This window comes from Heterodontus francisci, chromosome 45, assembly GCF_036365525.1.
Source record: "Heterodontus francisci isolate sHetFra1 chromosome 45, sHetFra1.hap1, whole genome shotgun sequence".
Taxonomy (NCBI): domain Eukaryota; kingdom Metazoa; phylum Chordata; class Chondrichthyes; order Heterodontiformes; family Heterodontidae; genus Heterodontus; species Heterodontus francisci.
Window position 1 is genome coordinate 1,547,000 of NC_090415.1, and position 26,846 is coordinate 1,573,845.

The 26,846-nt window shown below is 57.0% G+C and overlaps 1 protein-coding gene across 1 annotated transcript; it reads left to right on the forward strand.

Moving 5' to 3' along the window:
- Positions 1–1,134: 1,134 nt before the first annotated feature.
- LOC137356262 (myocardin-like) lies at positions 1,135–26,291 on the forward strand. The gene is made up of 9 exons (XM_068022135.1): positions 1,135–1,201; positions 6,764–6,913; positions 7,204–7,376; positions 8,454–8,573; positions 12,383–12,636; positions 16,217–16,370; positions 20,117–20,839; positions 25,676–25,730; positions 25,891–26,291. The coding sequence occupies exons 1-9, from the start codon at positions 1,180–1,182 to the stop codon at positions 26,289–26,291; spliced, it is 2,052 nt and encodes a 683-aa protein (XP_067878236.1). The 5' UTR covers positions 1,135–1,179.
- The last annotated feature ends 555 nt before the right edge of the window (positions 26,292–26,846 follow it).

Here is a 26,846-nt window from a genome sequence, read left to right on the forward strand (position 1 = left end):
GATGCAACAGAGAAAAAAGACAGAGACAGAGGGACAGAGACAAAGTCAAAGAGAGAGAGACAGAGACACAGAGACAAAGATGGAGAGAGACACAGAGAGACAGAAAGAGAGAGAGAGAGAGACAGTCAGAGACAAAGATGGAGACAGACAGAGAGAAAGAGAAAGTGAGCAGAGAATCAGAAAGAGAGGGTGTCAGAGGGAGAGAGAGGGAGATAGAGACAGAGAGAGAGAGAGACAGAGGGAGACAGAGACAGAGAGCACAACAGGGAGAGAGAAAGGAAGACAGAGAAGGAGAGGCAAAGAGAACATAAAGAGAGAGAGGGAAGAGAGCAGAAGACGATGAGTGGCAGGGAGAGGGAGAATTCAGTCTCCTAATGCGGGTGTTTTGGACAGCGAATGATCCGATCCGCAGTATCAGAGCAGGCCGTGTGAGCACGACAGACAAGGGGTGGGGGCTGCAATCACCTGACAGTAAAGTGGCAGGCAGTTGGGTGGCTCTGAGGGGGGTAGCATCAGTCAGACGGGCTGAATGGCGTTTAGAAGAAGGAGAGGTGATCTCATTGAAACGTATAAAATTCAGAGAGGGGTGTTTGACAGGGTAGATGGTGAGAGGCTGTTTCCCCCCACCCCCCCCCCCCCCCCCCGCCACCTTGACTGGAGAGTCTTGAACTGGCGGGAGGGGGCGTCACTGTGTCAGGATCAGGGGTCGGCCCATTTGGGACTGATGGGGGGGGGAATTCCTTCACTCCGAGGGGGTTTGTGAATCTTGGGAACTTTCTCTCTCAGAGAGAGCTGCGGGTGCTCAGTTGTCGGGTATATTCAAGACGGAGAGATTTTTGGGCGCTGAGGGAATCGAGGGAAATGGGGGCTCGTCCGGGATGTGGAGTTGAGGTAGAAGATCGGCCGGGATCCGATTGAATGGCAAGGGGGGTTGGTGGGGGAAGCAGTCTCGAAGGGCCAAATAGCCCCCCCCCCCTCCTGCTCCTGGTAATCATCAGGGAGTGGGAGGGAGTCCCACGGTTTGGAGACTGAGGTGGGGGAAGGAGTCACACAGAATGGGGAAGGGGGAGAAGCGGAGGGGGAGAGAGACGGAATTGAAAGCGTTTGTTCTCCCTTGGCCCACAGGCGGAGGAATTTCTGAAACATAAGACGCGGAGTCGGCCCGACCGACCAGACAGAATGAAGTTGGACGTCGTGCCAGGTAACTGTACCAGTCACCTCAGCACAGTCCGCAGCCTCAGAGATAGCGCCATGGTGGGGAACCATGTCAACATTTAACAGGGAGATGTACATTCCTCTAGCCCCTTTCCCCACCTCAGGAAGCGCCGACGACGCAAATTTGTTTGAGTGCGGCCACTGCTGCAACGTAGGGAGCGCAGGACCGGATTTGCGCACAGCAAGATCCCATTAACACCAACGTGGTAACGACCCAGATCGTCTGTTTTTTTTAGTGATGTCAGCTGAGGGTTAAATATTGGGCCCCCGGGACACCAGGGAGAACTCGCGCCTCCCCCCCCCCCCCCCGGCACCACCGGCAACCCCCTTCACAGTCCCTCCATTAGCAACTATGGGATCTTTTACACCTACCGGGAGGGAAGACGGGGCCCCTCGGTTTAACGTCTCGTCCCGAAACACACCTCCGACAGTGCAGCACTCCCTCAGTACTGACACCGGGGAGTGTCGGCCTGGATTATGGAGATCAAGTCCTAGAGTATATACATCTCCCTCCGACAGTGCAGCACTCCCTCAGTACTGACACCGGGGGAGTGTCGACCTGGATTATGGAGATCAAGTCCTAGAGTATATACATCTCCCTCCGACAGTGCAGCACTCCCTCAGTACTGACACCGGGGGAGTGTCGGTCTGGATTATAGAGATCAAGTCCTAGAGTATAGACATCTCCCTCCAACAGTGCAGCACTCCCTCAGTACTGACACCGGGGGAGTGTCGGTCTGGATTATAGAGATCAAGTCCTAGAGTATATACATCTCCCTCCGACAGTGCAGCACTCCCTCAGTACTGACACCGGGGGAGTGTCGGTCTGGATTATGGAGATCAAATCCGAGACAGTGTGGGGCAGTGGGATTAGTTTGGGATTGATACAGGGATTTAGGAGAAAGCTTTACTCTGTATCCAACCCCTTTTTTTAATATATAAGGTGGCCTTTATTCCCCAGGCCCCATTTATATACATTTTAAATAAAAAGCTTAACTAAAATCAAATAAATAAAACAAAAAACGGTCGCGGAAGGCCTCAAGCGTACCAGCGGACACCCCGCATGCTCCTTCTCCAGGGACACCCGGGCGCGAACGTAACCGCGGAAGAGGGGCAGGCAATCGGGGAGGACGGACCCCCCGACGGCCCAGGAGCCTGGACCTGTGAATTGCCACCTTGGCCAGGCCCAGGAGCAGACCGATGAGGAGATCCTCCTCCCGGCCCAAGCCCCTCCGCACCGGGTGCCCAAAGATCAGGAGCGTGGGACTGAAGTGCAGCCAGAATTTGAGGAGCAGCCCCTTCAGATACTCAAATAGGGGCTGCAACCTCGCACACTCCGTATATACGTGAAACACGGACTCGTCCAGGCCACAGAGAGTACGGGCGGCCTGGGAGTCCGTGAACCTACTTAAAAGTCTCTTACACAGGACTGCCCTGTGCAGCACCCTCCACCCCAGGTCCCCGATGTAAAAGGGGAGGACTCGCTGCCAGATGGCAACATGGACTGCCAGGGCGTGTCCGGGCGGCAGACGAGAGCGAGGAAATGGAGAGTGTGCAGGAGCAACCCGTACAGGAAACCCCTCCGCACCATGTGGAATGGCACAGAGGGCATTTCCGAGAGGCGGCTCGGGTTGTGCGGGACCGGCTCCCGAGGAGGGTTTCGGGGCCTGGGTCCGATGAGCAGTTCCAGGCAAATGGGAGTCAGCTCGGCCGGGAGCGCTCCGCACTCCCGAGCCCCCTCATCACACGCAGTGAAGGGCATCCCGGGGGCTTTGGCTACTCCTCCGCCCGTTGGTCCATCCCCGGAGCCAGCCGGCAGGGGAAGCGCCCTGACTGGAGGCGACCATGTTCCAGACTCGGAATAGATCCCGGTAAAAGATAGGCAACTCCCTCAGAGAGGCGCGGCTGACGGAGTCCACCAGGATCTGCGTGTCATCTTGAAGGCAGTGACACTGGCGGAAAAAATACGTCGCCAGCACACACCATCTGGGAGGACGCTCGACGTACAGGTATCTCTGCAGGGACTGAAGACGGAGAGTCGCAGCCTGGGTGTGGACACACACCAGCGACTGACCGCCCTCCTCAATCGGGAGACTCAGGACCGCGGCAGAGACCCAGTGTTTCCTCTTGCCCCAGAAGAAATCGACGAGTTTCTTCTGGATCTTGGTGGCAAATGCAGGGGGCGGGGCCAAAGTGACCAACCGGTACCACAGCATGGAGGCCACCAGTTGGTTTATGACCAACGCTCGGCCCCTGTAGGAAAGCACTCAGAGCAGTCCTGTCCAGCGCCCCAGCCGAGCGGTGACTTTCGCCTCCAACTCCTGCCAGTTTGCCGGCCAGGCTTCCTCAGCGGGGCTAAGGTGGACTCCCAGATAGAGAAGGTGCGTGGTGCTCCACGCAAAAGGTGTCATCTCCTCCGGCAGGGAGTCCACCCGCCACTGACCAACCAGGAGTCCGGAACATTTCTCCCAATTGATCCTTGCGGAGGACGTGGCAGAAAAGGTCTGCTGGCAGTCGCGCATCCTCCGCAAGTCAACGGGATCTGTGACCGCGAGGAGCGTCAGTGTAAGACAAGAGGACGACCCGCATGGCCGGCTCGCGCAGAGCCAATCCCGTCAACCTCCTGCGAAGCAGGTACAGGAAGGTCTCCACGCAGATGGTATGCAATTGGCTGGACATGGGGCATCCCTGACGCACTCCTCTCCCAAATCGAAGGGGCGCCATCAAGGACCCGTTAACTTTGACTAGACACTCTGCGGTGGCGTATAAAAGTCGGACCCGGGCCAAGAAATGCGGCCCGATTCCGAAAGCGCGCAGAGTCCCGAAAAGGTAATCGTGATCCATCCCTGTCGAACGCCTTCTCCTGATCGAGGGAGAGAAAGGCGACCGACAGACCAGTCCTCTGGGAAAGATGGATCAGGTCCCGGACCAGGTGGATGTTGTCCTGGATGGACCGGCCCGGGACCGTGTAGGACTGGTCGGGGTGGATCATGTGGGCCAGCACACATGGCGGGTAGACATAGCCCGGGCAAAGATCATATAATCCGTGCTGAGGAGGGAGACCGGACGCCAGTTTTTAAGCAGGCGGAGATCGCCCCTCTTTGGCAGTAGGACAATGACTGCCCTGCGCCACGAGAGGGGCATCTCCCCGGTCGCCAGGCTTTCCCCCAGGACCCGCGCGTAATCGTCCCCCAGGACGTCCCAGAACGCCCTGAGGAACTCCACGGTCAGCCCGTCCAGCCCCGGGGATTTGCCCCTCGAGAGCTGGTGGAGGGCGCCAGTCAGCTCCGCCAACGTGACCGGAGTCTCCAATCCTTCGGCGCCCTCCAGGCTGACCTTCGGCAGGTTATCCCACAAAACTTTGTGCGCATCCTCGCTGGATCTGAATCCGCGACCTCACGTACGTGCCTCGGGTCCCTATGAGCTGCAGGTCCCTCAGCGCGCCCTTCTTCTCTTTATACGCCTGCCCTAGGGCTGGGTCCGCGACGGCATGACCGAGACGGGACTCCAAGTCGAGCACCTCCCTCTCTAGGCGCCCGATCTTGGCTTCCCGCCTCTTGGATAACCCCTTCGCGTATTCCTGACAGAAGACGTGGATGTGAGTCTTGCCCACATCCCACCATAGCCTCAAGGAGGGGAAGCCCCCCTGCTTCCTTCTCCAGTCGGCCCAGAATCGACGGAACGAGTCCTGGAATCACTCGTCCTCCAGCAGCCGGTTGTTAAAGTGCCAGTATGCGGACCCCGCCCACATGTAGATTGGAGTGAACGCCACCCACACCAGGCGGTGGTCCGAGCGCGGCACCAGCCGCATGGAGGCCGCCGAGACGCGGGAGACTTACGCCTGCGAAAAGTAGAGGCGGTCGATTCGCGACCCCCCTCCTCCAGACCTCCACATGAAGGCGCTGGAGTCGGGATGGAGATTCCGCCAGACGTTCACCAAGTTGAGGGAGCTGATCACTTCTCCACCGACACTTGGCCGCGCTGGGGACAGGAGCGATCCCCCACCTTGAGGGTACAGCTAAAATCCCCCCCGAGGATGATGCAGCTATCGATAGAGCTCAAGAGAGCGGACACTTCTTCAAAGAAGCGCGCTTGCAACGCGTCGGGCCTGGGCGCATACACGTTCACAAAGTGGAGCGGCACGCTACCCAGGCGAATGGCGAGGTGGAGCAAGCGGCCCGGCACTAGCTCCTTCACCCCCAAGATCTCCGGCTGAAAAGTCGGGGCCAATAAGATAGCCACCCCACTAGTATTAGGGGTCAGGTGACTCATGTAGACCCCACCCTGCTACTTAGGGCCAGGGACACCGCCCGCCCGGTCTTCAGGAAGAACACAGCCTTCCTGTACATCTTCGAGGCTGCAACAATGGCCGAGGGGCTGACAACCTCGGCCATTGCCTTTACGCAGGCTTAAGTGGATATGTTGGGGTGGGGATAGCTCTTCACCCCATGGCTGGATGTTATCAATTTAAAGGGTGACGGGGCCGCGTGGGTTGCCACAGAGGCTACAGCTGCATAGGTAGTCGAGGGCCCCGCCACCGGTGATGAAGGGCTTGCCATGGGTCTAAGAGCTAAACCCACCCCAAATTGTAGGCTTCCAAATCAAACAAAATGAAAGGTTCACAAGAGATACTGAAAAAAACAAACAGGTTAGGGGAGAGGCTGAGGGTATAGAGGGGAGGGAAGGACAGGCTGTCAGGGATGACTTGCTTTCCGGTGGTGGTGCACAACACTCTTGGTCTTCTGGTTGGGGGAGGCGTCTTCACCTGGGTCAGCTGAAGCTGCCCAGGCACTTTCTATCCCCTTCCGTCTGTTTAGCCGGGCAGCTTCAGCTGACCCAGGCTGGGCAATTGGGGTGGGGAGGGAGCTTCCCTGTGTGCTTGTTGCAGCAGCACAGATCCCTGCTGAATTGGCAGCCCCACCCCTTGTTGTTCCGGTCGCTTGTTCCTCCCCCAACAGTCGAAAGTAAAGCAAACTACTGGTGTCCACCTCCAGACAAAGCCTTATTTCCAAAATAAAGTCTCTTTCTTCACTGTCACTTGCTACTCAAGCTTTCCCTCTGCTTGATTGTAACTGCTCGCCCTCTCCTCACTGGAGCTCCTTCCTCCACCTCTGCAACCTCCAACTGCCACCAGCACTGTCAGCTGATGCTCGTTGCTGCAATCAGCACTCAGCACCTCCAATCAAGCAACAGTCAAACCCGTTTTCTTTTCTTTTTTTCTTTTCTTTTTTTTACACCTAATTCCATACTCCAACTGCACAAATGCCAATTGTCAACCACCAGGCACCAGGAGAGTGTAGAGGGAGCTTTACTCTGTATCTGACCCCCGTGCTGTACCTGTCCTGGGAGTGTTTGATGGGGGACAGTGTCGAGGGAGCTTTACTCTGTATCTAACCCCATTGATCTGGGATTGTATGATGGTCAGGTTGCCAGCCCTGATGTGCCTCAAGTCGTCTGACTCGAGGCTTGTGTGGGGGTGGGGGGGCGGAATTAACGGACGAGGGGGCCACCCTCCGAGAGTGACCATGTGTGCTTCTCCCCTGCTTAGAGGCTGTGGCGAACCCAGCCCAGCTGAAACAGAAGAAGGCGCGTCTGGCTGACAACCTCAATGAGAAGATACTGCACCGCCCTGGGCCCCTGGAGCTGGTGCAGAAGAACATCCTTCCGCTCAACTCCACCGTCAAACACGCCATGAAAGGTAGGGAGGTGATGGGCTCGCCAAAGCGGGCAAGTCCCAGGCTCCATTCTCGGCCTGTGCTGAGGGACTGATCTCGGCCTGCGTTGCAGTTGTGAGCGTTTTTGTTGGGGGTGGGGTCATTCTTCCTGGCCAAGCGACCGGGGCCTCTCCCGGGGGTGGGGGGCCTAGAGCTCAGGCTCACCGAACTGAGGTGGTCGGAGGGCCGGGGGAGGAGGGCGCGCCCTTGGCGCTGGGCGCTTGACCTTCGCCACCGGCCCCGCAGGTCACGACCCTGCTCTGCTTCCTTCCAGCTGGCCGGATCCACCTCGCGCAGACCCCAGACGGCTTTGCCGTCGAGGACAACGACAGCAGCAGCAGCAACAACACCGTGCTGGCCGGGCAACCGGGGGACCGGCAGAGCACGGCGTATTCGTCGCCTCAACCAGCCGACGAGACCGCCGTCACTTCTTGTGCGCCTCTCCAGGTAAGGAGGTGCGTTCGGAGCTGTTTACCACTGGCGACTTTCGACCTCGGAGAAAAGATGGCGGCTTTTAAGGAGAGAGAGAGAGAGAGAGAGGGGTGGAGAGGTCTTAAGGAGGGAATTCTAGAGCTCGGGCCCCCCCCCCCCCCCCCCAGGGCAGCTGAAGGCACGGCCGCCAATGGCAGAGCGATGGGAATCGGGGGGGGGGGATGCTCAAGAGGCCGGGATTGGAGGAGTGCAGAGCCCTGGGAGGGTTGTAGGGGCTGGAGGAGGTTACAGAGATAGGGAGGGAGTGGGGGAGAGGGGCCATGGAAGGATTTGAACAGGAGGATGGGAATTGTAGCGGCTGGAGGAGGTTACAGAGATAGGGAAGGAGTGGGGGGAGAGGGGCCATGGAAGGATTTGAACAGGAGGATTGGAATTGTAGGGGCTGGAGGAGGTTACAGAGATAGGGAGGGAGGGGGGGAGAGGGGCCATGGAAGGATTTGAACAGGAGGATGGGAATTGTAGGGGCTGGAGGAGGTTACAGAGATAGGGAGGGAGGGGGGGGAGAGGGGCCATGGAAGGATTTGAACAGGAGGATGGGAATTGTAGGGGCTGGAGGAGGTTACAGAGATAGGGAGGGAGGGGGGCAGAGGGGCCATGGAAGGATTTGAACAGGAGGATGGGAATTGTAGGGGCTGGAGGAGGTTACAGAGATAGGGAGGGAGGGGGGGGGAGAGGGGCCATGGAAGGATTTGAACAGGAGGATGGGAATTGTAGGGGCTGGAGGAGGTTACAGAGATGGGGGGATGACGGTTGCAGCAAGGAGCCATGGGGGGATTCGGGATGGACTGGATGGGGCAGGCAGTTAGTTGAATCCAGCCTCAGATAGAAGGGGACAAGGGATTCCTCTCTGTCTGACCCTTGACCCTTTTGACCCTCCATTACAAAGTTGAGAGGACCTTGTGGGTGGGGTCAGGGTGGGAGGGAGGGGGGTTGCCTTGGTTGCGTGATGCACTCGTTGGCCGAACAGCCCGCGCCTGGGCAACGGACCCTTGCAGCGATTCTAACTTTGTTTCTGAACTTCCCCACGGCCAGAGCCCCACAGGGCTGCTGCAGAGAATGGAGCTGAAAATATCCATCCCAGAATCTGAGGCCAAAGGCGTGGCAAGCAATGGGCAGATCGTGCCCATCCTGGCAATCCCAGCACCGGCCACGGTAAGGACCCAATGGTGGGTTCGTTCCTGGGGTAGATGGGGATTGAGGGATACGGGGAGAAGGTGGGTAGGTGGGGGGGGAGTGAGGGATATGGGGAGAAGGTGGGTAGGTGGGGGGGAGTGAGGGATACGGGGAGAAGGTGGGTAGGTGGGAAGTGAGGGATACGGGGAGAAGGTGGGAAGGTGGGGAGTGAGGGATATGGGGAGAAGGTGGGGAGGTGGGGAGTGAGGGATATGGGGAGAAGGTGGGTAGATGGGGATTGAGGGATACGGGGAGAAGGTGGGTAGGTGGGGAGTGAGGGATATGGGGAGAAGGTGGGTAGGTGGGGAGTGAGGGATATGGGGAGAAGGTAGGTAGGCGGGGAGTGAGGGATATGGGGAGAAGGTGGGTAGGTGGGGAGTGAGGGATACGGGGAGAAGGTGGGTAGGTGGGGAGTGAGGGATATGGGGAAACGGTGGGTAGGTGGGGAGTGAGGGATACGGGGAGAAGGTGGGTAGGTGGGGAGTGAGGGATACGGGGAGAAGGTGGGTAGGTGGGGAGTGAGGGATATAGGGAGAAGGTAAGTAGGTGGGGAGTGAGGGATCTGGGGAGAAGGTGGGTAGGTGGGGAGTGAGGGATATGGGGAGAAGGTGGGTAGGTTGGGGGTGAGGGATCTGGGGAGAAGGTGGGTAGGTGGGGAGTGAGGGATATAGGGAGAAGGTGGGTAGGTGGGGAGTGAGGGATCTGGGGAGAAGGTGGGTAGGTGGGGAGTGAGGGATATGGGGAGAAGGTGGGTAGGTTGGGGGTGAGGGATCTGGGGAGAAGGTGGGTAGGTGGGGTGAGGGATATGGGGAGAAGGTGGGTAGATGGGGAGTGTGGGATATAGGGAGAAGGTGGGTAGGTGGGGAGTGAAGGATACGGGGAGAAGGTGGGGAGTAAGGGATATGGGGAGAAGGTGGGTAGGTGGGGAGTGAGGGATGTGGGGAGAAGGTGGGTAGATGGGGAGTGAGGGATATGGGGAGAAGGTGGGTAGGTGGGGAGTGATGGATATGGGGAGAAGGTGTGGAGTGAGGGATGTGGTGAGAAGGTGTGGAGTGAGGGATATGGGGTGACAGTGTGGAGTGAGGGATATGGGGAGAAGGTGGGTAGGTGGGGAGTGAGGGATCTGGGGAGAAGGTGTGTAGGTGGGGAGTGAGGGATATGGGGAGAAGGTGGGTAGGTGGGGAGTGTGGGATATAGGGAGAAGGTGGGTAGGTGGGGAGTGAGGGATATGGGGAGAAGGTGAGAAGGTGGGGAGTGAGGGATATGGGGAGAAGGTGTGGAGTGAGGGATATGGGGAGAAGGTGGGGAGTGAGGGATATGGGGAGAAGGTGTGGAGTGAGGGATATGGGGAGAAGGTGGGTAGGTGGGGAGTGAGGGATATGGGGAGAAGATGAGAAGGTGGGGAGTGAGGGATCTGGGGAGAAGGTGGGGAGTGAGGGATATGGGGAGAAGGTGTGGAGTGAGGGATATGGGGAGAAGGTGTGGAGTAAGGGAGATGGGGAGAAGGTGGGGAGTGAGGGAGATGGGGAGAAGGTGGGGAGTGAGGGAGATGGGGAGAAGGTGTGGAGTGAGGGATATGGGGAGAAGGTGGGGAGTAAGGGATATGGGGAGAAGGTGTGGAGTGAGGGATATGGGGAGAAGGTGGGGAGTGAGGGAGATGGGGAGAAGGTGGGGAGTGAGGGAGATGGGGAGAAGGTGGGGAGTGAGGGAGATGGGGAGAAGGTGGGGAGTGAGGGATATGGGGAGAAGGTGGGGAGTGAGGGAGACGGGGAGAAGGTGGGGAGTGAGGGATATGGGGAGAAGGTGGGGAGTGAGTGATACGGGGAGATGGTGGGGAGTGACGGATACGGGGAGAAGGTGGGGAGTGAGGGATATGGGGAGAAGGTGTGGAGTGAGGGAGATGGGGAGAAGGTGGGGAGTGAGCGATATGGGGAGAAGGTGGGGAGTGAGGGAGATGGGGAGAAGGTGGGGAGTGAAGGATATGGGGAGAAGGTGTGGAGTGAGGGATATGGGGAGAAGGTGGGGAGTGAGGGATATGGGGAGAAGGTGTGGAGTGAGGGATATGGGGAGAAGGTGGGTAGGTGGGGAGTGAGGGATATGGGGAGAAGGTGAGAAGGTGGGGAGTGAGGGATCTGGGGAGAAGGTGGGGAGTGAGGGATATGGGGAGAAGGTGGGGAGTGAGGGATATGGGGAGAAGGTGGGGAGTAAGGGATATGGGGAGAAGGTGTGGAGTGAGGGATATGGGGAGAAGGTGGGGAGTGAGGGAGATGGGGAGAAGGTGGGGAGTGAGGGAGATGGGGAGAAGGTGGGGAGTGAGGGAGATGGGGAGAAGGTGGGGAGTGAGGGATATGGGGAGAAGGTGGGGAGTGAGGGAGACGGGGAGAAGGTGGGGAGTGAGGGATATGGGGAGAAGGTGGGGAGTGAGGGATATGGGGAGAAGGTGGGGAGTGAGGGATACGGGGAGAAGGTGGGGAGTGAGGGATATGGGGAGAAGGTGTGGAGTGAGGGAGATGGGGAGAAGGTGGGGAGTGAGGGATATGGGGAGAAGGTGGGGAGTGAGGGAGATGGGGAGAAGGTGGGGAGTGAGGGATATGGGGAGAAGGTGGGGAGTGAGGGATATGGGGAGAAGGTGGGGAGTGAGGGATATGGGGAGAAGGTGGGGAGTGAGGGAGATGGGGAGAAGCTGGGGAGTGAGGGATATGGGGATAAGGGGGGAGTGAGGGATATGGGGGGAAGGTGGGGAGTGAGGGATATGGGGAGAAGGTGGGGAGTGAGGGATATGGGGATAAGGGGGGAGTGAGGGAGATGGGGAGAAGGTGGGGAGTGAGGGATATGGGGAGAAGGTGGGGAGTGAGGGATATGGGGAGAAGGTGGGGAGTGAGGGATACGGGGAGAAGCTGGGGAGTGAGGGATATGGGGATAAGGGGGGAGTGAGGGAGATGGGGAAAAGGTGGGGAGTGAGGGAAATGGGGAGAAGGTGGGGAGTAAGGGATATGGGGAGAAGGTGGGGAGTGAGGGATACGGGGAGAAGGTGTGGAGTGAGGGATATGGGGAGAAGGTGGGGAGTGAGGGATACGGGGAGAAGGTGGGGAGTGAGGGATATGGGGAGAAGGGGGGAGTGAGGGAGATGGGGGGAAGGTGGGGAGTGAGGGATATGGGGAGAAGCTGGGGAGTGAGGGATATGGGGAGAAGGTGGGGAGTGAGGGATATGGGGAGAAGGGGGGAGTGAGGGAGATGGGGGGAAGGTGGGGAGTGAGGGAGATGGGGGGAAGGTGGGGAGTGAGGGATATGGGGAGAAGCTGGGGAGTGAGGGATATGGGGAGACGATGGTGGGTCAGGGATATGGGGAGAAGGTGGGGAGGGAGGGATATGGGGAGAAGGTGGGGAGTGAGGGATATGAGGATAAGGGGGGAGTGAGGGATATGGGGAGAAGGTGGGGAGGGAGGGATATGGGGAGAAGGTGGGGAGTGAGGGATATGGGGAGAAGGGGGGAGTGAGGGAGATGGGGAGAAGGTGGGGAGTGAGGGATATGGGGATAAGGGGGGAGTGAGGGATATGGGGAGAAGCTGGGGAGTGAGGGATATGGGGAGAAGGTGGGGAGTGAGGGATATGGGGATAAGGGGGGAGTGAGGGAGATGGGGAGAAGGTGGGGAGTGAGGGATACAGGGTGACGGTTGATTGGGACCCCTGCGCTGTTTCTGTGCCGTTACCCAGTGTGTAATACTACGGGGACAGTGGTTGCGGCCTAGCTGACTGGTTCAGGACTAAGGGACGGTTCTCCCCTCCAGGGACCCCAGAGGCCGGCGGAGCCCGGCAAACCGCAGCGGCAGAAGAGGCCGAAGGACGCCAGGCCTAAGGTGAAGAAGCTGAAGTATCACCAGTACATCCCGCCCGACCAGAAGGCCGACAAGGGCCCGGTGGCCATGGACACGGCCTACTCCCGACTCCTCCAGCAGCAGCAGATCTTCCTGCAGCTGCAAATCCTCAACCAACAGCAGCAACAGTCCATCAGTTTCCAGACCATCCAGTCTGGGCCCCCGAGGTGAGTACTGGCACGCTATTGGAAGAAGAGGTAGGGATGAGGGGTGGGCAGAGTTCTCCCAGTGTCCTGGGGTCCAATATTTAATCCCTAACATCACTGCTCTGGCCGTTTCGTAGAGACATCCTGTTTGTCCCAATCCCCATCCTTGCTCATTCCCCTCTCCCTGTAAATGTTCCCCTTCCAGTGTTTACCCGATTCCCCTTCTGAGACTCACTATTGAATCTGTATCCGCTGTCCTTTCGGGCAGCGCGCCCCAGATCCCAACAACTCACTGCCTCAAAAAATGTTTCAGCGAACAAAGAACAGTACAGCACAGGTACAGGCCATTCGGCCCTCCAAGCCTGCGCCGATCTTGATGCCTGTCTAAACTAACACATTCTGCACTTCCGGGGCCCATATCCCTCTATTCCCTTCCTACTCATGTATTTGTCAAGATGCCTCTTAAACGTCGCTATCGTATCTGATTCCACCACCTCCCCCGGCAGCAAGTTCCGGTCACTCACCATCCTCTGTGTAAAAAACTTGCCTCGCACATCCCCTCTAAACTTTGCCCCTCTCACCTTAAACCTATGTCCCCTAGTAACTGACTCTTCCAACCTGGGAAAAAGCTTCTGACTATCCACTCTGTCCATGCCACTCATAACTTTGTAAACCTCTATCATGTCGCCCCTCCACCTCCGTCGTTCCAGTGAAAACAATCCGAGTTTATCCAACCTCTCCTCATAGCTAATGCCCTCCAGACCAGGCAACATCCTGGTAAACCTCCTCTGTACCCTCTCCAAAGCCTCCACGTCCTTCTGGTAGTGTGGCGACCAGAATTGCCCGCAATATTCCAAGTGAGGCCTAACTAAGGTTCTGTACAGCTGCAGCATGACTTGCCAATTTTTATACTCTATGCCCCGACCGATGAAGGCAAGCATGCCGTATGCCTTCTTGACTACCTTATCCACCTGCGTTGCCACTTTCAGTGACCTGTGGACCTGTACGCCCAGATCTCTCTGCCTGTCAATACTCCTAAGGGTTCTGCCATTTCCAAAATGCATTACCTCACATTTATCCAGATTAAACTCCATCTGCCATTTCTCCGCCCAAGTCTCCAACCGATTTATATCCTGCTGTATCCTCTGACAATCCTCATCACTATCCGCAACTCCACCAACCTTTGTGTCATCCGCAAACTTACTAATCAGACCAGCTACATTTTCCTCCAAATCATTTATATATACTACAAACAGCAAAGGTCCCAGCACTGATCCCTGCGGAACACCACTACTCACATCCCTCCATTCAGAAAAACACCCTTCCACTGCTACCCTCTGTCTTCTATGACTGAGCCAGTTCTGTATCCATCTTGCCAGCTCACCTCTGATCCCGTGTGACTTCACCTTTTGTACCAGTCTGCCATGAGGGACCTTGTCAAAGGCTTTACTGAAGACCATATAGATAACATCCACTGCCCTTCCTTCATCAATCATCTTCGTCACTTCCTCAAAAAACTCGATCAAATTAGTGAGACACGACCTCCCCTTCACAAAACCAGGCTGCCTCTCGCTAATAAGTCCATTTCTTTCCAAATGGGAGTAAATCCTGTCCCGAAGAATCCTCTCTAATAGTTTCCCTACCACTGACATAAGGCTCACCGGCCTGTAATTTCCTGGATTATCCTTGCTGCCCTTCTTAAACAAAGGAACAACATTGACTATTCTCCAGTCCTCTGGGACCTCACCTGTAGCCAATGAGGATACAAAGATTTCCGTCAAAGCCCCAGCAATTTCTTCCCGTGCCTCCCTCAGTATTCTGGGGTAGATCCCATCAGGCCCTGGGGACTTATCTACCTTAATGCTTTACAAGACGCCCAACACCTCCTCCTTTTTGATATTGACATGACCCAGACTATCTACACTCCCTTCCCTAGACTCATCATCCACCAAGTCCTTCTCTTTGGTGAATACTGATGCAAAGTACTCATTTAGTACCTTGCCCATTTCCTCTGGCTCCACACATAGGTTCCCTCCTCTGCCCTTGAGTGGACCAACCCTTTCCCTTTGCTCTTTATATATGTATAAAAAGCCTTGGGATTCTCCTTAATCCTGTTTGCCAACGACTTTTCATGACCCCTTTTAGCCCTGACTCCTTGCTTAAGTTCCTTCCTACTTTCTTTATATTCCTCAAGGGATTCGTCTGTTCCCAGCCTTCCAGCCCTTACGAATGCTTCCTTTTTCTTTTTGACTCGGCTCACAATATCCCGCGTTATCCAAGCTTCCCGAAACTTGCCAAACTTATCCTTCTTCCTCACAGGAACATGCTGGTCCTGGATTCTAATCAACTGACGTTTGAAAGACTCCCACATGTCAGATGTTGATTTACCCTCAAACAGCCGCCCCCAATCTAAATTCTTCAGTTCCTGCCTAATATTGTTCTAATTAGCCTTCCCCCAATTTAGCACCTTCACCCGAGGACTACTCTTATCCTTATCCACAAGTACATTAAAACTTACGGAATTATGGTCACTGTTCTCGAAATGCTCCCCTACTGAAACTTAGACCACCTGGCCGGGCTCATTCCCCAATACCAGGTCCAGTACGGCCCCTTCCCTTGTTGGACTATCTACATATTGTTTCAAGAAGACCTCCTGGATGCTCCTTACAAATTCTGCCCCATCCAAGCCCCGAGCACTTAGTGAGTCCCAGTCAATATAGGGGAAGTTAAAATCACCCACCACTACAACCCTGTTACCTTTACATCTTTCCAAAATCTGTCTACATATCTGCTCCTCTATCTCCCGTTGGCTGTTGGGAGGCCTGTAGTAAACCCCCAACATCGTGACTGCACCCTTCCTATTCCTGAGCTCCACCCATATTGCCCCGCTGCATGACCTCTCTGAGGTGTCCTCCCGCAGTACAGCTGTGATATTCTCCTTAACCAGTAATGCAACTCCCCCACCTCTTTTACATCCCCCTCTATCCCGCCTGAAGCTTCTAAATCCCAGAACATTTAGCTGCCAATCCTGTCCTTCCCTCAACCAAGTCTCTGTAATAGCAACAAGATAGTTCCAAGTACTAATCCAAGCTCTAAGTTCATCTGCCTTACCTGTTATACTTCTCACACTGAAACAAATGCACTTCAGACCACCAGACCCTCCAGTTCTTTCACCAATCGCCCTCAAACTGTGTCCCTCCGGTTCCCCATCCTCGCACCACTGGGAAACAGTTTCTCCTCATTTACTCCATTCAAACCCTTCCTGATTGTGAACGTCTCGATTAAATCTCCCTCTTGACCTTCTCTGTTCTCCGGAGAACAATCCCAGCTTCTCCCAGTCTCTCCACATTAACTGAAGTCCCTCATCCCTGGGAACAGTCTGCTCAATCTGCCTCCGCCCCCTCTCCAAGTCTCTCGGCATCCTCCCCAAAGCGTGCGGTGCCCGGAATTGGGAGACAGTAATCCGGGTGAGCCCTAAAGAGTGTTTTTATAAAGGTTTGGCATAACTCGCTGTGCCATCGGCTGCCGGAGCTGATGCCCCTCACTACCCCTGCTCGGTGTCTCGCCCCTAACCATTCCTTTCCTGCTCTCCCACACGCAGGTTAACACCCGAGCAGATCATTAACTTCGCCACTGCTGTGCCTGCCCAGGTACCCTGCGTCCCCTTCGTGCCGTTCAGCAAGAGCTGCCAGACGATGCCCAGCGCTGCCAACACCAAACCTGAACTGCTGCCCGCAAACCTGGATGACTTGACGGTGAGATGATGGTTTGCGTCTGAATTACCTCCGTGCCCTCGGAGCAGCTCGGCACCAGAAAGATCAAGTAGAGTTTCAAGATGATCACGATGGAGCCGAACCCCTTCCTGCTCACTCCCACCGTACACAATCCCAATGGACCCAAACCCCTTCCCGCTCACTCCCACCGTACACAATCCCAATGGACCCAAACCCCTTCCCGCTCACTCCCACCGTACACAATCCCAATGGACCCAAACCCATTCCCGTTCACTCCCACCGTACACAATCCCAATGGACCCAAACCCCTTCCCGCTCACTCCCACCGTACACAATCCCAATGGACCCAAACCCCTTCCCGTTCACTCCCACCGCACACAATCCCAATGGACCCAAACCCCTACCCGTTCACTCCCACCGTACACAATCCCAATGGACCCAAACCCCTTCCCGCTCACTCCCACCGCACACAATCCCAATGGACCCAAACCCCTACCCGTTCACTCCCACCGTACACAATCCCAATGGACCCAAACCCCTTCCCGTTCACTCCCACCGTACACAATCCCAATGGACCCAAACCCCTTCCCGCTCACTCCCACCATACACAATCCCAAAGGACCCAAACCCCTTCGCGTTCACTCCCACCGTACACAATCCCAAAGGACCCAAACCCCTTCGCGTTCACTCCCACCGCACACAATCCCAATGGACCCAAACCCCTACCCGTTCACTCCCACCGTACACAATCCCAATGGACCCAAACCCCTTCGCGTTCACTCCCACCGTACACAATCCCAAAGGACCCAAACCCCTTCGCGTTCACTCCCATCGCACACAATCCCAATGGACCCAAACCCCTACCCGTTCACTCCCACCGTACACAATCCCAATGGACCCAAACCCCTTCCCGCTCACTCCCACTGTACACAATCCCAATGGACCCAAACACCTTCCTGTTCACTCCCACCGTACACAATCCCAATGGACCCAAACCCCATCCCGCTCACTCCCACCGTACACAATCCCAATGGACCCAAACACCTTCCTGTTCACTCCCACCGTACACAATCCCAATGGACCCAAACCCCATCCCGCTCACTCCCACCGTACACAATCCCAATGGACCCAAACCCATTCCCGCTCACTCCCACCGTACACAATCCCAATGGACCCAAACCCCTTCCTGTACACTCCCACCGTACACAATCCCAATGGACCCAAACCCCATCCCGCTCACTCCCACCGTACACAATCCCAATGGACCCAAACCCCTTCCCGTTCACTCCCACCGTACACAATCCCAATGGACCCAAACACCTTCCTGTTCACTCCCACCGTACACAATCCCAAAGGACCCAAACCCCTTCGCGTTCACTCCCACCGCACACAATCCCAATGGACCCAAACCCCTTCCTGTTCACTCCCACCGTACACAATCCCAATGGACCCAAACCCATTCCCGTTCACTCCCACCGTACACAATCCCAATGGACCCAAACCCCTTCCCGTTCACTCCCACCGTACACAATCCCAATGGACCCAAACCCCTTTCCGCTCACTCCCACCGCACACAATCCCAAAGGACCCAAACCCCTTCGCGTTCACTCCCACCGCACACAATCCCAATGGACCCAAACCCCTACCCGTTCACTCCCACCGTACACAATCCCAATGGACCCAAACCCCTTCCCGCTCACTCCCACCGTACACAATCCCAATGGACCCAAACCCCTTCCCGCTCACTCCCACCGTACACAATCCCAATGGACCCAAACCCCTTCCCACTCACTCCCACCGTACACAATCCCAATGGACCCAAACCCCTTCCCGCTCACTCCCACCGTACACAATCCCAAAGGACCCAAACCCCTTCGCGTTCACTCCCACCGCACACAATCCCAATGGACCCAAACCCCTACCCGTTCACTCCCACTGTACACAATCCCAATGGACCCAAAACCCTTCCTGTTCACTCCCACCGTACACAATCCCAATGGACCCAAACCCCTTCCCGCTCACTCCCACCGCACACAATCCCAATGGACCCAAACCCCTACCCGTTCACTCCCACCGTACACAATCCCAATGGACCCAAACCCCTTCCCGCTCACTCCCACCGCACACAATCCCAATGGACCCAAACCCCTACCCGTTCACTCCCACCGTACACAATCCCAATGGACCCAAACCCCTTCCCGTTCACTCCCACCGTACACAATCCCAATGGACCCAAACCCCTTCCCGCTCACTCCCACCATACACAATCCCAAAGGACCCAAACCCCTTCGCGTTCACTCCCACCGTACACAATCCCAAAGGACCCAAACCCCTTCGCGTTCACTCCCACCGCACACAATCCCAATGGACCCAAACCCCTACCCGTTCACTCCCACCGTACACAATCCCAATGGACCCAAACCCCTTCGCGTTCACTCCCACCGTACACAATCCCAAAGGACCCAAACCCCTTCGCGTTCACTCCCACCGCACACAATCCCAATGGACCCAAACCCCTACCCGTTCACTCCCACCATACACAATCCCAATGGACCCAAACCCCTTCCCGCTCACTCCCACTGTACACAATCCCAATGGACCCAAACACCTTCCTGTTCACTCCCACCGTACACAATCCCAATGGACCCAAACCCCATCCCGCTCACTCCCACCGTACACAATCCCAATGGACCCAAACACCTTCCTGTTCACTCCCACCGTACACAATCCCAATGGATCCAAACCCCATCCCGCTCACTCCCACCGTACACAATCCCAATGGACCCAAACCCATTCCCGTTCACTCCCACCGTACACAATCCCAATGGACCCAAACCCCTTCCCGTTCACTCCCACCGTACACAATCCCAATGGACCCAAACCCCTTCCCGCTCACTCCCACCGTACACAATCCCAAAGGACCCAAACCCCTTCGCGTTCACTCCCACCGCACACAATCCCAATGGACCCAAACCCCTACCCGTTCACTCCCACCGTACACAATCCCAGTGGACCCAAACCCCTTCCCGCTCACTCCCACCGTACACAATCCCAATGGACCCAAACCCATTCCCGTTCACTCCCACCGTACACAATCCCAATGGACCCAAACCCCTTCCCGTTCACTCCCACCGTACACAATCCCAATGGACCCAAACCCCTTCCCGCTCACTCCCACCGTACACAATCCCAATGGACCCAAACCCCATCCCGCTCACTCCCACCGTACACAATCCCAATGGACCCAAACCCATTCCCGTTCACTCCCACCGTACACAATCCCAATGGACCCAAACCCCTTCCCGCTCACTCCCACCGTACACAATCCCAATGGACCCAAACCCCTTCCCGCTCACTCCCACCGTACACAATCCCAATGGACCCAAACCCCTTCCCGCTCACTCCCACCGTACACAATCCCAAAGGACCCAAACCCCTTCGCGTTCACTCCCACCGTACACAATCCCAATGGACCCAAACCCCTTCCCGCTCACTCCCACTGTACACAATCCCAATGGACCCAAACCCCTTCCCGTTCACTCCCACTGTACACCATCCCAATGGACCCAAACCCCTTCCCGCTCACTCCCACCGCACACAATCCCAATGGACCCAAACCCCTTCGCGTTCACTCCCACCGTACACAATCCCAATGGACCCAAACCCTGTTCCTTAAATATCTTTCCATAATTGAAAGCTATCAATCTCAGATTGGGGATGAAACCACTGACTCTATCTTCTCTCTCTCTCTCTCTCTCTCTCGGCAGGTTTCGGAACTGAGGCAGCAACTGCGAAAGCGGGGCCTCCCTGTGTCCGGGACGAAACCCGCCCTGCTGGAGCGCCTGAAGCCCTACCAGATCCTCAGCCCCAAGCTGGCGCCGCCCTCCCTGGCGGGCAGCCCCCTCGCCGGCCCGCTCTTCGAGGCGGCCGAGCCTGCCCGGGGTGACCCCCGTCCCTCCCCGGCCGCAGAGCCCACGGCGCCCAACGAGGACGTCACCCTGGTGGAGAAGGAGAAGGTCATCGAGCGCCTGACCCGGAAGCTGCAGCAGGAGCAGCGCCAGGCCGAGGGCCTGCGGGTCGAGCTGGAGCTGCGCAAGAGGCGCCACCCCCAGACCCCGGAGGCCCCGGGCCTTCCCGCCGAGGCCCCGCCAGCTCCCGGCCTGCTCCCCGCCCGTCCCTTCAGCAGCCTGGGCCTGGCTGGCCTGCAGGCCGTCCAGCGGGCTTTCGGCAGGCCCGGCGCGGCCTTGGAAACGAGTAGGCCGGGCAGCCCCGTTGCCCTCAGTTACGGCCGGGGCCCCGCTCAGGCTTCCTCAGCGGCGGCTGCGGCCTGTGACCCCGAGGCCCTGAGACGGTCGCCATCTCCCAGCAACCCCTACTTCTCCTCCTCCTCCTCCATCAGGGCCAACAAGGCCATCGGCGTCATTGGGCACTGTTGCCCGCCTTGCCAGCAAGAGCCACTTTCCAGCTGCAGCCCGCAGGGGCACTCAGGGGTAAGAGGACCGGGCACCGTACCCCTTCCGCACTCCCCCGCCCCTCCTCCCCCCGCGCCCCCAACCCCTCCTTCACCCACCCCCAAATGGCTCGCACGAACTAGAGGAGACTTACAAACGTAGGCAGACAGGGAGAATGCCAACTCGCGGGTACCGCACTGGAAGGCGACACCGATCAGAACGTCGGAGCTAGGAGGAGTGGGCCGTTCGGCCCCTCGTGCCTGCTCCTCCCCGCCTCCCCCACCAACCCGTTGACTCCGATCACGATCGGTCTTCCGCCTCAACACCACAATCCCAGACGAGTCCCTCCCTCCCCGGCCCCAAAAGCCCTCGATGCCCTCAGTGCCCAAAAATCTCCCCATCTCCCTCTCGAACATACCCGACGACTGAGCTTCCGCAGCTCTCTCTGAGAGAGAGAATTCCAAAGATTCACAAACCCTCGGGAGTGAAGGAATTTCTCCCTGCCTCGGTCCCAAATGACCGACCCCTCCCGCCAGTTCGAGGCTCTCCAGTCAGCTTGGGGGGAAAACAGCCTCTCACCATCTATCCCGTCAAACCCCCTCTCCGAATTTTATACGTTTCAATGAGATCACCTCTCATTCTTCTGAACTCCTGGGAATATTGACCCCATTCTACTCAATCTGTCCTCACGTTTGATGGGGACAGTGTAGAGGGAGCTTTACTCTGTATCTAACCCCCCGTACTGTACCTGTCCTGGGGAGTGTTTGATGGGGGACAGTGTAGAGGGAGCTTTACTCTTTATCTAACCCCACGTACTGTACCTGTCCTGGGAGTGTTTGATGGGGGACAGTGTAGAGGGAGCTTTACTCTGTATCTAACCCCCGTACTGTACCTGTCCTGGGAGTGTTTGATGGGGGACAGTGTAGAGGGAGCTTTACTCTGTATCTAACCCCCCGTACTGTACCTGTCCTGGGAGTGTTTGATGGGGGACAGTGTAGAGGGAGCTTTACTCTGTATCTAACCCCCACGCTGTACCTGTCCTGGGAGTGTTTGATGGGGGACAGTGTAGAGGGAGCTTTACTCTGTATCTAACCCCCCATACTGTATCTGTCCTGGGGAGTGTTTGATGGGGACAGTGTAGAGGGAGCTTTACTCTGTATCTAACCCCCTGTACTGTACCTGTCCTGGGAGTGTTTGATGGGGACAGTGTAGAGGGAGCTTTACTCTGTATCTAACCCCCCATACTGTACCTGTCCTGGGAGTGTTTGATGGGGACAGTGTAGAGGGAGCTTTACTCTGTATCTAACCCCCCCGTGTTGTACCTGTCCTGGGGAGTGTTTGATGGGGGACAGTGTAGAGGGAGCTTTACTCTGTATCTAACCCCCCGTACTGTACCTGTCCTGGGAGTGTTTGATGGGGGACAGTGTAGAGGGAGCTTTACTCTGTATCTAACCTCCCGTGCTGTACCTGTCCTGGGAGTGTTTGATGGGGGACAGTGTAGAGGGAGCTTTACTCTGTATCTAACCCCCCGTTTTTTTTTTTGTCTCAATTAGGAAGCAGCCAACCCCCGTTTTTTTTTTTCTTTTTTTTTAAGGTGACCTTTATACCCCAGGCCCCTTTTATATATTTTTAATGTCGAGGGGGCCTTTATTCCTCAGGCCCCCTTTATATATTTTTTATGTCGAGGGGGCCTTTAATCTAACCCCCCCCCGTGCTGTACCTGTCCTGGGAGTGTTTGATGGGGCACAGTGTAGAGGGAGCTTTACTCTGTATCTCACCCCCCGTTTTTTTTTTCTTTCCTGGGGAGTGTTTGATGGGGGACAGTGTAGAGGGAGTTTTACTCTGTATCTAACCCGAGCTGTACCTGTCCTGGGAGTGTTTGATGGGGGACAGTGTCGAGGGAGCTTTACTCTGTATCTAACCCCCCGTTTTTTTTTTTTAAGGTGACCTTTATACCCCAGGCCCCTTTTATATTTTTCACATCGAGGGGGCCTTTATCCCTCAGGCCCCCTTTATGTACATATTTACAGTTTTAAAATAACTTTATTAAAACAGATAAATAATCTAACCCCCGTGCTGTACCTGTCCTGGGAGTGTTTGATGGGGGAGAGTGTAGAGGGAGCTTTACTCTGTATCTAACCCCCGTGCTGTCCCGTATGTAGGACTTAGGGAGGGGGAGGGAGTGCCACAGTTTGGAGAGTGAGGGAGGGAGGAGAGAGTGCCACAGTTTGGAGAATGAGAGAGGGAGGAGGGAGTGGCACATTTTGGAGAGTGAGGGAGGGAGGAGGGAGTTACACAGTTTGGAGAGTGAGGGAGGTAGGAGGGAGTGCCACAGTTTGGAGAGTGAGGGAGGGAGGAGGGAGTGCCACAGTTTGGAGAGTGAGGGAGGGAGGAGGGAGTGCCACAGTTTGGAGAATGAGAGAGGGAGGAGGGAGTGGCACATTTTGGAGAGTGAGGGAGGGAGGAGGGAGTGTCACAGTTTGGAGAGTGAGGGAGGGAGGAGGGAGTTACACAGTTTGGAGAGTGAGGGAGGTAGGAGGGAGTGCCACAGTTTGGAGAGTGAGGGAGGGAGGAGGGAGTGCCACAGTTTGGAGAGTGAGGGAGGGAGGAGGGAGTGCCACAGTTTGGAGAGTGAGGGAGGGAGGAGGGAGTTACACAGTTTGGAGAGTGAGGGAGGGACGAGGGAGTGCCACAGTTTGGAGAGTGAGGGAGGGAGGAGGGAGTGGCACAGTTTGGAGAGTGCGGGAGGGAGGAGGGAGTGCCACAGTTTGGAGAGTGAGGGAGGAGGGAGTTACACAGTTTGGAGAGTGAGGGAGGGAGCAGGGAGTTACACAGTTTGGAGAGTGAGGGAGGGAGGAGGGAGTGCCACAGTTTGGAGAGTGAGGGAGGGAGGAGGGAGTGCCACAGTTTGGAGAGTGAGGGAGGGGATAGTGGGGTTTTGGAGGTGTGGGAGTGGGTGTGTAATGTTCGAGTGGGGAGTGGCTGCGGAGCTGATGAGGCCTCACTGGAGAAGCTCCCTGATACCTGTGTGTTCTTCTTTCCGCCCCTCAACCCCCCCACCCCCGCCCCCTGCCCCTTCCTGTCCCACTCTCAGGATAACAGCTTTTCGGAGCTCCTGGTACCCGATGCAATGGCGCCGGATTTCCCCTACTCCCCGGACAGTCTGAACTCCTTCTTCACCCTGGAAGACCCGGAGTTTGAGGGCAGGAATGAGTCCAGTTCAGATGAGACCTTTGAGACTGAGGTGAGTTTGTCCAACCGTGTGTCCGACAGCAATACTCCAGTAGCAACATCAACCTCTCCTGCAGTGACTCTCCCTCCCTCCGTCTCCCAGTGGCTCCTTCTATCGGCCCCTCTGTCGTGCCCACCCATCTCTCTCACCACCCTACTCTTGCCCCTTTTCTCTCTGTCAGTCTCTCTCCCTCTCTGACGCAATCCCAGCCATTGGGGATGCTGGCGGGCAGAGAGAGAGAGAGAGAGAACCGAGGACGGTGCCCGTCCAGACCGACACTCCCCCGGTGCCAGTACTGAGGGAGTGCTGCACTGTCGGAGGTGCCGTCTTTCGAGACGAGACGTTAAACCGAGGGGCCCCCGCCTGCCCTCTCGGGTGGGAGTAAAAGATCCCACGGCCGCTATTGGAAGAAGAGGGGGTGGGGGGGGGGGGGGGGGGGTGATCCCACGGTGTCCTGAGGCCCAATATTTATGCCTCAACTGACATCACTAAAACAGAGGCTCTCGGTCATTCTGAAATTGCTGTTTGTGGGATCTTGCTGTGCACAGACTTGGCTGCAAGGACTCCCGCCATTAGGACAGCGTGCCACACTTCGGAAAAAAGCCCTCCCTTGGCCGCGAGGCACTCTGGGTATGATCTGCGGGCGGAGCAAGACGCCCAGCGAATGCAAACCTTTCTTTCAACCTCCTGCCCACATCTCTCTCTCTCTCTCTCTCTCTCTCTCCTTCCCGCCTCTCACAGGTCTACCTCTCCGCGTCGCTGGGATCGGAGGCGAGGCAGTACAGCTCCCTGGGTACCCTGACCTCCTCCGACTTGCGGGGCTTCCAGTCATTGGAGGACGAATTGACGGCGGCCATTAAAAGCGCTGAGGTGAACGGCACAATTCCGCGTGTTTTGCGAACGATTGAAGGATTTGAGTGGGTCGATGGGGCTAGGAACGGAGTGGAGAGAGACAGCGGGAGGGCGTTCCAATCCACAGAAGGAGGCCATTCGGCCCTCTCCCACAGTTCCGTGCCGGGGTTTGTACTCCGCACGAGACTCCTCCCCACCCTCTCTTAATCTCACCCCGCCCCCCCCAACATGTCCTTCTCTTCCTTTCTCCCTCGTGTGTTTATCCAGCTTCCCCCCCTCCTGAAATCGAATTGATGATTAAAGGATTCGATGGGGTCGATAGAAAGTATTTCCTCTGGTGATCGGGGGGAGAGTCCAGAACGAGGGGGCAGAACCTTAAAATTCGAGCCCGGCCGTTCAGTGGTTGACGTCAGGAATCACTTGTTCACACAAAGCGGGAGTGGGAATCGGGAACCCTCTCCCCCCCAGAAAGCTGTCAAACAGGGGGCTGAAGGATGTCGGCCAGGCTGGCGGGCCCAATAGACACGCGCTCCTCCGTTCCCTCGAACAGTTCCTGCCTCCACGCACCACATGCTCCTGCTGCAATTGGCGTGAGCGATGGCGCCACCGCTGGCGGGAAGAGGCGACTGCAGCGTGACGTGTTTACATATGGATTTTTCCATTGCGAACGTGAAAATTCGCCGCGACTCCCCCCACCCCCCCCCCCTACCCCTCGTGGGCCAGGGCCCTGGTTCTGCTCCCTCCCTTCAGCCCTCGTTCTGAGCTTTCCTTTTTCTCTCTCCTTTGCTCAGCTCTCCCAGAGCCATTCGATTCAGGACATTCTGGAGGAACATCTGATGCGTACAGGTAGGCCTGCATTCTGAAAACTCTCGTGGGGGGGGCGAGAGGGACGGGGAGGGGTACCCAGTCTAGGTCTCTCCATTTTGGCAGGGGAGGGGCTAGAAAGGCGAGTCGGCGGAGAGCGACCAAAACGCCCTTTAATTTCTGTTCTTTCTCTTTGCCTCAGAACTGTCACCGAGCCTGGACGGGGGCCTTGCCAACTCCCCAGCCGCCAGCCTGCCCAGCTGCCCGGCTTCCCCTGACTACCTGAGGGAGGCGGGCGAGCGGTCGGAGGCCCGGGGCCCGTGCCTTCCCCCCTACGAGGACTTCGGGGCCCCTGAGGTGTTGACGGAACCCTTCCTGCCCGGGCGCGGGGAGCCCTCGTGCCCCCCGCCCGACCGCCGGGGGGACCCCGGAGGGGCCGAGCTGGGCGGCATGGCCTTCGACCCCGCCGATTGGATGGAAGCGTTGCCGGGTAGCCCGGCCGCCGGGACCCCGGGCAGCCCCAGCGTCTTCTCAACTGACTTCACGGAGCCGCCCGATCTCAACATCAATCGGATGATCGACCTGCTGGTCGAGCAGTGGTGACGTCTCTTCCCCCCTCCCCTGCCTCCCCCTGCCCGTACCCACCACCCCCCCCAACCCACCGCTCCCCCCTGGGGGGGGTGCCTCAGCGAAATGGCCCAAACGGTTTTACTCTTTTCTTTTCTCTAAATATAAACCAAAAAAAAATCAGTTGCAAAATGAAATATTCTCATGAGGAGGTTTGACGGGAGGGCGGAGGGAGGGAGTGAATGGGTCGGGGGGAGGCAGGGGAGATGACCAGACTCGTTCCGACACTTATCCCTCGCCCCCTCTTCCCCCCAACATCACCCCCACACTCCATTCCCCGCCCGCCCCCCCTCAAAAAGCCGGTCACAAAGAGAACAGGGCCAACAGGGTCTCGTCCCCCACCTCACAGCACCCACCGAAGCCTTCCGTAGCCGAAGTGCATCTTGTTCCTCGAGTGCCGTCACAGCTTGCGCACAGCAGGATCCCACAAAGAGCAACCTGATCCTGACCCGGATCTTTTGACTTTTTAACGTGATGTTTGGTTGAGGAATAAATATTGGGCCCTGGGGAGAACTCCTCCCTCCCCCACAC